Consider the following 12,821-nt stretch of genomic DNA (forward strand, 5'->3'; position numbering starts at 1 on the left):
ATGGCTTGCCTGGCAACTACTACGTCCTACTGCGTATTGAAGCTGGTCCTGGCTGGGAAGATTTATCACTTCCACAACATCCGCATTAATATTGCAATCCGTATTGAAGTTGGCTGACCAAGTAGTTATACGGAACATCTTATTCATACTTGATCCAAATACCTGAGCCATCCCTATTGTTTCTATTACTGTGGCATAAAAAGAATGCCATATTCGTCATAACTTATTGATGAATTTGTGTTTCTTTCCACTTATTTTTGGCAGTAACTGCTCAACGACTACATATTAGTACAAATAATCTTTTCATCTGTATATTTACTGACAACTAGTCTTTAATCTAAGGCCAACTTTTTGGACTTGTCCCTCACTTTAAAACTTCAATATGCAGCCTTTGTTACAACTCTTTGACAAAATTCGATAAATTTTGGCATTCAACAAAAGTTTTCGGGTATACCGTATTGACTCGATTGTACTGCGGCTTATAAAGATTGTCGTATCATCATTTTAACGGCTTACAATCAAGCGCATCTTACATATTTTAAACCAAAATTTTATCTGTTGTCGTTGAGAATAGAGAGTGCCGTATATTGAGAAGGCTTGCTGTACTGTAGGCCTATGTAACTATGAGATATTGTCTCAGATATTAGAGAGTATAGTGCAGGGGTGTTCAAATGATTTCTGCCATGATCCACCACAACCAAACCTGACAAGGTGATGATCCACTAAATACGAATAGTAAGCATATTGGACATGCTTTAATTTTTATGGTGCTTTATTTATGTAAATGTACCCTACATTGTAGGGCCTACAACATATTCATAACTTTGTAAAAGTCCAAAGTGAAGTGTACTACAGCTGCAAAATTGTTTCAAGACTACATTGGAAGATCCACACAAAAAATTGAAAAGATCCGGATCCGGATCGAGATCCGCCATTTGAACACCCCCGCTATAGTGGTTTGTTCTACTTCTTGTTTCTGTGCCACTTTCTGGACGATTACATATGGTTTACAATCGATGGCCGCTTGTATCAACCTTTTAGCACCAATCAATGCAGCTTACAATCGAGTAAATACGCTACCTGGTGATAGCACTTCTAAAAGTGAGGCTGCCCCCCAACCTAACACTCCCAGCTTTACTCTGAAAGCTGGAATAATAGCAATCACGTTATGAAAGCATAGTACATTGCAGAAGGTTTTTAAGTCATTGCACCTATTTTCTTCATGAAATACTGGAAATAAAGATTATACCCAAACCTTCGAAAATTAATTTAACATAATGTAATTTGTGAAATGTATTCTTGCAGTGTGATCTATTCTTCTTTCTTTGCAAGACTGTATTTTCTTACATCTTCAACATTCATCCTGTTTGTATAAGGCGTATTTCACAGTTAGAAACGCTATGCAACGTTATGTACATATATTATATACTTGCACTGTCAAGTTTTGCAATAAAGGAATATTATTTTGCATCTACAAAAACATCTTGCTAAAGATGAACTATGTCACTATATGGATTTCTTTATAATATATAATTTAATTTTGAAACTTAAAAATGTCTCCTACCCAGAGATATCAATTGAGCGCATATCATTGTTCATTAAATCGTTGTATAAGTTCATCGTAGGAAACGTTTGATTTAAGTAAGTGCAATCACATAACGTTTACTACAAACATTTTATAGGTACTTCAATACAGATAGCATATGAGCTGATACACAATGGTTCACCTAAAATGACTATGTCAAGATAACTGTTACAAAGCATACACCCAATGAAAACGTCTGGCATTTGTAATTTATGATAGTATGACTAATAATTATAATTTTCAATAATAAAAGTGATTTTAAGTGATCTACTTTTTTCAATTTTATTGTCTGGCGGGCGCACCCCAAAACGGCTGTCATTGCCAAACACAGGCACATTATGATGTCATTTGACATTTTGAAAATTTTAACATATTAGGCCCAGAGCTAAATTAATAGAATTTTTTGGCTTTTATTTTTTGTCGCAATGCCAAACCTACCAGTGTTTGAGCGATAGCCGTTTGTTTGTTTTTTTCCAAAAACAAGTACACGAAGTACTTTGAAATTCAAGGACGTTATTGCGTTTTGAGCTACCTTGATGTCTACCTTACCCTACTGACTATCTAATACGCCATTGTAGTTTCTACTGGCCTAGCGGTTTTGTGTAATTTAGAATAGTTTGATTTATCATACTTTCCAAAAATACATATATTGAGCAAAATTTTAGTTTTAGAGAAACTCTGCGTGGACTGCACTATATCCTACTACGTGTTGGATGTGCCTCGTGCACCATCGGTAGCTCACTCCTACAATTGAGTCTAATGCATGCTTTATGGGGTTATCTTTGTGTACAACCCAACTGTTTTAAGACTGTTGACATTTTTCTTTGTGAATGGGACGAACATAATATTTTTATGCTGGAAAAAGTAATAAACAACATTATTAAGATCATAACTATTCAAAGAATAATTATAGGTGTACAGTTGTATAAACTTAGCTTAACTAGCTTGTATAAAAATCATTATATGTCTACAATTCTTCCTTAGTTCCAACACCGTAGGTCTTTGTTTAATTCTCTTTTAAATTTTTGATTCCTTATGAGCAAGAAATTCCTCCCCATTTTCTATTTTGATTGGAATCCTCCTTTTTGATTTTTCATTGCCGCCTTTAGAACGACACCCGTTAGCTGTAGTTCAAAAATTCATCAATTAGTTTCCCATCGTGTTCTGAAGCTGTCACAAATGTAATACTTAACTTACTCAAAGGACTCTTGCTGTTCTTTGTGTCATCACATTTATAGGTATTTTCATAGCTCGGAATGGATATCGTGAATGCGTCCTCTTGGAATTTGTTAAAGTCTAAACTGCTTGACTTCTGGTTGAAATCCAGTGGATCATTGTCTTGCATGCAACATACTTGATTATTGCAATTGTATGTACTTTGTTTCTTCAGAGCTACCTTTTGGCCTGATCTGGCCAGGCTGCTTAGCAGTTGCTTAGAGACTTGCCCAGAGCTTGAAGAAGTCGTCGGAAGCTGATCATGTTCATATCTTTTATTTGTTTGAAATTTTTCTGCACTGTGTGTGCTATTGCATTTTTTATTGCCTGTCATTTCATTTATTGGTGTTGTCATAAATTGCGATGGAGGTGCCAATACGTGGACTTCCATCAATGACAATCTAGCCTTGGTATTTTTTCTGTTCGCTACAGCGCTTGCAAAATTTGACCGGTCACTCTCTTCTAGAGAGTTGAGGCTGCAGACACATGAGGTTAAAATCCAACATGTAAATTGGAGGCTCGTAAGGAATAACAAAAAATACCTTAAATTTCTTTGCATGTCATTTTTGCTAAGTTCTTTTTTTGAGGGGTGGTAATGGCTATCCACATTGATATTCGTGTGATCATTTTCTTCATCTGGGAAAATGAATTTTTGAGTTGTGAAACTGATGATCATAATATTACACTCAAAACACCTCCACCCCAGATCACACCTTTTTCATTACAACTTGTTTGCGGTGATGAAGAATAGCTTTTCTTTCTCACTTTGTTGAATATAATCACTAATGCCGCAGCTACAATAGTCATACTGATGAAACAACCAGTAACGATAGTGCTTGTTTTTTCAACCTTGTTAAAAACAGTTGTTGTTTAGCATATATTGTGTAATAGTATCCTGCACATAGTTCTCTCCAACTTACTCCACTGTATTTTGTTTTACCTTGTAAAGACTTTCTGGGGTGTTCTCTTTGAAAATTATGGTGGTCGTGGTTGGTACCAGTGGCCGGATCGAGAAATGTAAGTTGTCCCTATTCATTGCAATTGATAACGATGCGGTTTTAACAGATGTGCCTCTGTTAGAGGAAGCTTGCGTGGATCTGCGCATTGAAGCTGTGCTCTGTGTTGCATTAACCAGATGTATTATACCAAAAAATATAAAAACATACTTAATGGTGTAGTGCAATGGGTTAGATGGTTAAGTCTTACTTACTGATGTTTGTGTACGCCTGATCTTTGCGGTTGTAGTTGATCGTATGATTTTAGAGATTTTGTCATCGTTTTTCACAATAGTCGTTTCCGTTGTAAAATAAGTGAAGCTCATTCGCGGTTGCCTTGTTACATTTAAGTAAACTGTTGACTGCAACACTTCGTTGTTAGGCAGGGATATGGAACATGTGTAAACGCCTTTGTCTTTCAAAGTAACGTGGGTAAAATTGAGCGAACCTATCACACAGAACAACTCTGTTTGCAGCATGTCGTTTGGTTAGTTTTACTGCAAATTATTTTGTTATTATGAAAAAGTTTTTGTTTCAGACATAAATCATTGATGTATTGACAAAATTTTTCAACACATACCATTTCCCAGTATTGCTATTCTCACTTTGTATCGACCATGACTCAACGTTCTTCCACTAGGCATTACCCATTTTATAATACTATTTTCGGACGCAGCTACGTCAGTGCTCAGTGTTGGACAAGGTATCTTTACCGCGTCTCCTACGGATACGTTCAGGCTTGTATATGGCGCTGCTGCAAGAAAAAATACACAGCTTACAGCAGGCTTACATCATGGGTTGTAAGTAGACTTTTTCCACCATGCTTATTATCTCATGCTCTTCTTTGTACTGACGTTTGGCAACCTGCCCGACGCAAAGAAGGTCGTCAACTAGAGTGAAATTTCTCATTGATGTTCCTCGATATTCTGGCGGAGACTGACAAGTTCCACAAAATTTGCCATCACACAGAGAACTTTCGCTTAAGTATCTGGGAAATGCAGTGTTAATGTTTTGCTCTTAGTTTATAATGCAAATTCATCGACTGAGCACTCACACAGCTAGTTGCAATAGGTCACAATTGCAGGTCCATGGATTGTTGTGCATTTGAAGGAACCGTAATGCAACATTTTGGCCCAAAATTGAACCCATGTAGGCGATGTCGTTGTTCGCCAGATTCAGATTCTACAGATAATAAGAATCACAATTTTACAACTGTGCTGAAAAACATTGATAGATTTAACCTTAGCCCGTTGTTCATTTCTTAAGAGTACCTGAAGTGATACAAGGTCCGTAAACGAGTTGCTGTCTATATCGCTTATGTCACAGTAACCGAGATTCAAAGATATAAGTTTGTTTAATCCAGTGAAAGTGCTTGGTCTTATTGCAACCATCTTATTTGACGAAAGATCTAAAGTATTTAAACGCGGCAAGGGTTTCAGAAAAGGTATATCCTTTAGATTGCAGTTGTCCATGCTTAGCGTCTGCATTGAACAAGACAAGTTAAGTATTTTGCCGCGCAAATGTTTCTGTGTACTATTCAGTAAAGAATTATGGGTAAGGTTTATGGTATAAAGCGCAGCATAATCTCTAACTTAATACTATAAAAATTTCTTCATTTTAGTTCTGTTTAACAACTTGCATTGTGACAACCAGCATCAACTGAAGTTATCGTCACTTACGAAAGTACGTGATCAGAGATGGTTTACACAATTCGCAGTTGGAACGCTGTCGTGATATGAAATATTTATGGAATAATTCAATGATATCCTACAAAATGTCGTGGCTACCTTTAACGAGGCAAGTCCGTTCAAAGCATGAGTGGAAACATGGTTTAGCTGCCTCAGCTGGCCAATATCGAGCCAAGAAAGTGTTTTTCCGACCCGAACAAAGTCGTATGAAAGTATTTGTTTGATCGGGTTGTTCCGTAGACTTAATTCTCGCAAGTTGTTCAAATCACCAAGAGCCACCTTAGGCACTTCTTTAAGTCGATTTCCTGATAAATCTAGTCGTTGCAAGGATCCCAGACCTGTAAACGCCGAACCCTATAACGCAAATATTTCAGATGTACTCTATATATGACGTGGGTGTATATCATCTGAGTTCATTTGAGTGACATAATTATGACATAATTAACCTTCACCCTAACCCATTACTGTAGTTTGAACAGTACTTACCAATGTGTCACTCAAATGAACTGTCACTCAGTTGATCAACTACCATATGACATATATATTTCGGTCCTTTTTGCGCTTAAAGTAAAACGTTTTGATGAACATTTTGAGAATGCGATAGGCAATTTTCATAAAGAAAATCAATTATTTCAAAATCCCCAATGATATTGATCTGAGTATACGTCATATTGACCATATCCCCCCCTCTACTGTCATGTTAAATTGCAATCCTTACTTAAACAGCTAACGATATTGTATTGGAAAACAGTTTCTATATATATTTTACATTCTGAGTTGTAGGGAAACGTTGTATTCAGATTTTACTATACCGCTATTGCACTAATACGATTCTCGTTCAAGAGTAGATTTTCTAGTTGCGTGAGACGTTGAAAGACATTCCGTTGTAATTCGGTAATTTGATTGAAGCTCAAACTTAGGATTCTGCTCCTCGTTGGGATTTCCGCTGGAATTGTTCGTAGAGCTTCATTTGTACATTGAGTGTCCTAAGAACCAAAAAGAGTTTAGATGGGGAAAGGAAAGACAACGCTAGATTGTTTTCACTAATAATTTTTGGTTCACATTATTGCTAATTTGGTCCTTTCACCGCCCCACTTAAATTAATTACCAAAACGTAAGTGCAATCCTTAGGGAAAGTTTTCTGATCGTTTCTAATGAATTTTATTTTCTTGCACTCGTAAAATCATTGATTTTTCCTTAATGTACGTCTAAATAGCACTGCTGGGCTGACATTTTGACTTGTAACAAGTTTGAGTTTATTGCTGAAAGGCTTCCACCAAGAAAGTTTTTTTTACTACTGCATCTATTGTGGTTACATAATTTGGCTTTTAGGTAAACATAAGTTTCAAATAAAACATTCGTTATATTCATTTTCAGGCCTAAAAAGACATCAATTACCTATCTTTAGGTTACTGACCTGATATTCTTCTGTACATACGCAGTCTGCAGGGCATCTGATTTGTTCGCTTGCCGCAAATTTGATACAGTTGTCCCATGTTTGGCACCACCACACGGTTGATGCCATAATTAATAATGATGTCAATTGACCTGTCCTTGACTGAATTCGATTGTTTCTATTGACCATCGTTTTTCTGTTGTTTTGCTTCTGCCCGTTTATCGGACACTGGGCAACAGTCAACTGCTTATCGAGCTCTGTAGATGTTATGAAATATTCATTTTTCTTCAAACGCTCATTGGTGCGAAGTTGTTCGGCCAAACATGCTTGATGTTCTTCATGACCACAAGATAATTGTTTTTTCCGTTTGTCAAAAGTCTTTGTTGGTAACTGTTCAGTAGATAACTTTTCTGCTGACATACTTTAGCACATTAGTCAATTGTTTAACGTCGAGTTAAGTTTAACCCCGTTAGCGGACCTTTTTATTGCACGGTAAAAACGTTGAACCCGTCGTCGTCATTCATCGTTCACAATTTCTGAAAATATGCGACGCCGGTACACAAGGTTGAACGTATCCAAAGTCAGACGAAAAACAACCGTATCAATTGTTTATCTGTACCAGTATTCATTTGTTTGAACTATCGAATAACAATTTTTCACGTAAACGAAGAAAGAAGTTGAAACGCGTGAGAGCATTTTAATGATGACGCTGTTACAGGTAAAATAACAATTTTGATGCAATTCCCAACATTTCACTTAATACTGCATTTTCAATTGAGCTATATTTACGGTACTAATATGAGCGAATTCTGACTGAACGAAGTCGTACATTGTACGTACATTACGACGTGAAAACGGTTGATCTGTTCTATTTCCATTGTTATATGAGCCGTTTTGCAGCGTATTTCCCTCGTCTGACCAACGGTTTTATTTTAGTTGCTTCGGCCTTTAAATACGTATTACTGGAGTTGTCCATCAACGTTGCTGGATCAGTATGTATTGATTTCAGACTGCATTAAAGCCTCAAAAATGTCAAGATAAGAACATATGCGTTCAAGATAACGAATATAATTGCTAACATGATTAGACTAAGCAGGATGCATTTTTCAATTTGACATCAGGCAATGCTGACAATATCTATCTTTCATCGTTTTGTCTTGTAGATGACATGGACAACGTATTGTTGAGACAGATATTCCTTGTCACTGATAGACTTCTTGCTGCTAGGTACGCATTGTGAATTCGCTTTCGGTTAAAACAAATCTGACTGATTTCACATATTTCTTTCCTCACACTGATGGCTTTCTACATATATACATTTTTCCTCATCCATTTGCTATGAAATAATCGCATGATATGTTGGGCGATTTAATATTTAACAATGCTTTAACCACTGCTTTTACAAGGAACCCAGATTTGGTGTTAGCGTACTTAACCGATCCTGAAGTTGTTTTGCTGGTTTATTGGTAATAACTGCACACATATGCTGTTTCACTTCTTCAGAAATATGTTGCGTTGTCGGAAGTATAATGGCTTCCACATAGGGCAACTTTGCACTATAGACTTGTCAATAGGAATCCCGTTTTAATCACACTATAGCAGCATTGAATGCAAGCGATGTCCTCATTACAATGCACGCGATTTCCTCAGGGAGTAACTGCTTGGAAATCTCCAATATAGGCCCCTTTATTGATACGTTTCATCGATTTTTGTTCAATATTTTATATTATGCTTGCAAAGTTATACATGTTCCCGACTTCCTATCACAATCTAGTTCTGGCTTCCAAGCAAATATTCTGGCACTGTTTTATTTTATTTGCCATCGTGGTGCTTAATGAAGGCAGCCACCATTGATTTAAGACAATGTTCAGTCCACAATCTGAATGGAGCAAAGTTTGTCAGAAACTCTATCGAAATGTTTTGTAGTTTAAACAATTAATTGCAAATCAGTCGTACTTAAATTATCATTATCAATACAGTATGCGATTTTTGTTGGGTTTCATCTGGCATGCTGAAGTAGTTATCTTAATTTTGTAAAAATCGTCAGTAGATTCACAAAATTAATTACCCAACAGGAACGTTACCCAAACCGTGGAGATATTGGCACAGTAGTTCTAAGGCTGCTAGTGGCGTTCTACATAAAGCACATTTTCCTGTTTAATCAAATAACCAACTATTCATTAATTGGTCATACCCACCCGGTATTAAAAATTTGCAATTTAGTAAAATTGGTTTACTTCATATTAATCGATTTTTTCCTAAAATATTCCGACGAATTCAACTGCTTAACGTTTTGTCAATTATCTGTACGCTTTCAGTAATATTTTTTACTTAGGCTTGGCTCACATTCTTGATGGCAAAAATTGTTGAAAATTATATTTCTCGTTTGCTCAACATTAATCATCTACAACAATCAAAGAAGGTTTATGAGTTTTAGTTTTGTAATCGTTACGTGTTTCCTTTCTAGGTCATGGTGGAAGTGGAGGCTATCGACAGGGCTGGAAACTTCATTGGATGGTTGTTTGTTGATGGCGTAAATATGTCGCAATTGATGCTAGAAAATGGCCTTTCTCGTCTTCATTTCACCGCTGAAAGAAGCAACTACTACCGTGCTCTGCAGGCCGCCGAGGAAAGCGCAAAACTTAAAAACAAAAATGTTAGTACCAGGCCAGTTGCAGTTATGTTTATTACATATATTGTATATTAAAGAAGTTATACATAAGACATGTTTGATATCATGTTAAATATATTTTTGAAAAGGTGGCCGGATAAACAACAATAAACAGATACCTTTAACGTTTAATTATTCTGAGTCATCATCTTGCAGGAAAAAAGCTATTATGTGAATATAACAAAGGTTACTTGTTGTTACCGACAGATGTGGAAAGATTATGAGGAACCTAAGGAGGAGATTGTGGAAGAACCCACAGAACGCAAAGCTAACTTTCGAGGTGTTTGCGTGACCGAAGTTACGCCTCAACTTCGCGTCTACTGCCAGTTTACAGATGAAGGTGGCAAATTGGACATGCTTACTGAACAGGTATTTTTAGGCGAACTGTTTTCAAACAGTACAATCATTGTTACCTACTATTTGTAATATTTTGTAGATGCGCAATATGCTACTTTCTGACCCTCCTTTGCCGGGCAGCTACCACCCAGGAGTTGGCGATTTTTGTGTCGCATTGTTTTCTGTCGATAGTCAGTGGTACAGGGCAAGGGTCGAAAAAGTGGAATCAGCTGACCGTATACATGTCAAATTTATCGACTTTGGCAATGTAAGGTTTTGACTACGTTTTCACCCCAAATATTTGGTATCCTTTTATCATGCGACCATACGCATATGTTACTCCCAGAAAGAGATAGTGACAAGCAGTCGTGTGAGCAGTCTTCCTTCAGACTACAGTACAAACATCCTTCCCTCGCAGGCCCATGAATACGCCTTAGCTTTAGTAAAGCCCCCTGAAGATGTAAGCTTATCGAAACTCTCTGTATAATTTTGTACTTCTTGCTTTTGTACATATTCATTTATTTTTGTAAAATCGTACCTGCGTGGTTTTGTTACAATCTTGATCTTTCAATAGACCGATTCGCTTCACGAGGCCTTTCAAGCTTTATGCGAATTGGTCGGTGCTTCTCAGTTTCTCGTCAATGTTGAGTACAAAGACGGCGGAATGGAGTATGTCACACTGGTCTCTCCTGCATCGGTAAAACCAGTATTTTGCTATTCACATTCTTAATTTAGAGCAATGCGTTAATATATTTGCAATAGACAAACCGTTGGTATATTTGAACAGGGTGGCGATCGTGACGTCGGACAGTGCTTGGTTGCAGATGGGTTTTGTACAGTTGCAAAACGGGGAGAAAAACGACTTCACAAGCTCTTGTCTGAATATTACAATGCACAGGACAAAGCTAAAAAACAGCATGTAAGAATTGAAAACCATCCGAAAACACTTTATACCATAACATATTAACCGCACTTTTACATCAATTATTCCCTGTTCTAACGCCTTTGTTTTATTTACAGTTGAATCTGTGGCGATATGGTGACATCACCGACGATGATGCAAGCGAATTCGGTTACAGGAAGAACTAAATGTAAAAACACATGTCGATGTTTTAATTGGTGACTTAAATGAGTTCTGGTGTTAGGTTTTTTCTCGCGTTGGATCTTTCACTGCATAGTTTCTGCGCATATTTTATACATTCGGCATATTTTATCTGCAATAGTGTTACCCTACAGTGGATACAGTAGAAATCACCTATCGTGACGTCTGAAGGGACCTCCAAAAAGTGTCTTTTAAAACAAGTTGGCCTTGTGGTCAGTCAGAATGCTGGACAAAGATTAAATTATTAACACATAGTGGTTAAGCATTATTGCCGTAAATAGGTGGGGAAAATGCCATTGTATTGTTTATTATGACAGAACTCTTAACGCGTCACCATATAAAAACAATATGTATGAATCAAGTGTTTGATTCAAGTTTAAATAGAATGTTTCCTGTGATCGTCAAGTAATAATTATAATTAAAGTTGACTAAACTGTATAACGGAAACATCTTACGTTAAATATGCATGAGCTAGCTTACCTTTATTGTATTTGTGCTGGTGAATGTATTTGATAAGCTATGGCTCACCAAGGTCAGTTTGGGAGTTGGCGCTTGCCTAGTCTAGTACCGGTAAATGCCGTAAAGACAAGAATGATTGACCAGCACATGTACTGTTATCTGTGACATTCATATGCTGAAAATAACGATTAGGCCTACCTGTGAAGACGTATTCCATCTAAAACACGTTAGCTAGCTTACCACTACTTGCTGTACTACCATACTTAATTCAAGCTTCACTCATCAAGCGTTTTGTTTTTACTCTGGACGTCATAATGGCCATATCCTTCATAAAAGAGGCCAAATTTGCGATACATTTTGGTAATATGTTTAACCACTATATATATATTAAAATTTCTTTCTCCAGTATACTTAGTGGCAACTATTATTTAATGCCAACTTTTTTCCGGCTTGACCCGTACTTTAAAGAAAATGGCTGCAGATGACTTTGCAATCTTGCATGGCAGTGATTAATAATTATTGAACCGGCCATTACTGTGCAATGCAATATTCAAGATCATTTTTGCGTTGACCAGTCTCTGTGTACAACGGTGGTTCTCAACCTTTTTGTCTTGATGGATTCTTTCTGGTGCCACCAATGCATCCGGGGACCCCTGCTGCTTTTAAATGTATGCAGTATTCGTTTTCATATGAAAAAGTTGTTTTCCGGATTTTGGCAAAGCAAAGAAAGTCATCTTAACACAAAATTGTGTCAAGTGGAGTACCAAAACAAACTGAAAAAGCTTTTAGTAGTTGCGAAGATGTTTATCACCATCTTCAATTCATTTTACGGATCATTCTGACATGTACAATTCGGAGCATTAAACATAGTGTATAATGCAGTTTGTAGGATCACAAAGTAACACTTTACGGTTATTATGTATTGAGTAACTTACTCTCATAATTCGCGTCATCTCGATGAGCTATATCAGTGTCTTTACATGCGAATTTTTAAAATTGCAGGCAGAATTGCAGTGTCATGGTAATTAAAGTGATCTTGAACCAAGTCCCTACAAGTCTAGACATTTTTATGTTAAACGTATGCTATGCTTACGTTACTCAGCAACAGGTGTCATTATAAACGCAATATCACTGTAGGCGATTTCTACTGTATTTTTATTAAGTCTTCTATGCAGCCCAATAATTTTATTGCAATAGCAAATTCAACTTATGATGTGAAATTTCCTGAGACTTGAATCAAATTTTGTTTTATGCGGATGACTAACGATTTACACCAATGAAATGTTACCATGCAGTTGTGAGGCCGTCTGTGTTGAGTGAGTCTTAAGTACAATCATGAATACTGTGTTAAAAAATAAAACTGTTTTGAAAGAT

At 36.8% G+C, this 12,821-nt stretch overlaps 2 protein-coding genes across 5 annotated transcripts in view; one reads left to right on the forward strand and one right to left on the reverse strand.

The window, feature by feature from the left end:
* Positions 1–12,821, forward strand: part of LOC143465646 (staphylococcal nuclease domain-containing protein 1-like) — a 34,210-nt gene extending 21,389 nt beyond the window's left edge. For both annotated transcript variants that reach the window (XM_076964051.1, XM_076964059.1), the window contains 7 exons: positions 9,347–9,535; positions 9,758–9,919; positions 9,987–10,154; positions 10,233–10,346; positions 10,461–10,583; positions 10,674–10,805; positions 10,907–12,821. In XM_076964051.1, coding sequence (XP_076820166.1) covers positions 9,347–9,535; positions 9,758–9,919; positions 9,987–10,154; positions 10,233–10,346; positions 10,461–10,583; positions 10,674–10,805; positions 10,907–10,975 — 957 coding nt within the window. In that variant the 3' untranslated portion in view covers positions 10,976–12,821. The remainder of the gene's footprint in view (positions 1–9,346; positions 9,536–9,757; positions 9,920–9,986; positions 10,155–10,232; positions 10,347–10,460; positions 10,584–10,673; positions 10,806–10,906) is intronic.
* On the reverse strand, positions 2,384–8,497 carry LOC143465661 (leucine-rich repeat-containing protein 4-like). 3 transcript variants are annotated; one of them, XM_076964084.1, is made up of 13 exons: positions 6,901–8,494; positions 6,296–6,469; positions 5,583–5,837; positions 5,067–5,276; positions 4,850–4,977; positions 4,650–4,783; positions 4,376–4,549; positions 4,011–4,243; positions 3,741–3,917; positions 3,514–3,649; positions 3,343–3,436; positions 2,783–3,276; positions 2,384–2,709 (listed from the first exon to the last, which is right to left on the reverse strand). In XM_076964084.1, exons 1-13 carry the CDS (start codon positions 7,297–7,299, stop codon positions 2,603–2,605), a joined length of 2,715 nt encoding a protein of 904 aa, XP_076820199.1. In that variant the 5' UTR covers positions 7,300–8,494; the 3' UTR covers positions 2,384–2,602. The 3 variants fall into 3 exon arrangements, with proteins under 3 accessions (XP_076820199.1, XP_076820191.1, XP_076820185.1); XM_076964076.1 differs by having other exon boundaries at positions 2,783–3,436; positions 4,376–4,546; positions 6,901–8,497; XM_076964070.1 differs by having other exon boundaries at positions 2,783–3,436; positions 6,901–8,496.

The sequence above is a fragment of the Clavelina lepadiformis genome, chromosome 1, assembly GCF_947623445.1.
Source record: "Clavelina lepadiformis chromosome 1, kaClaLepa1.1, whole genome shotgun sequence".
Lineage (NCBI taxonomy): Eukaryota > Metazoa > Chordata > Ascidiacea > Aplousobranchia > Clavelinidae > Clavelina > Clavelina lepadiformis.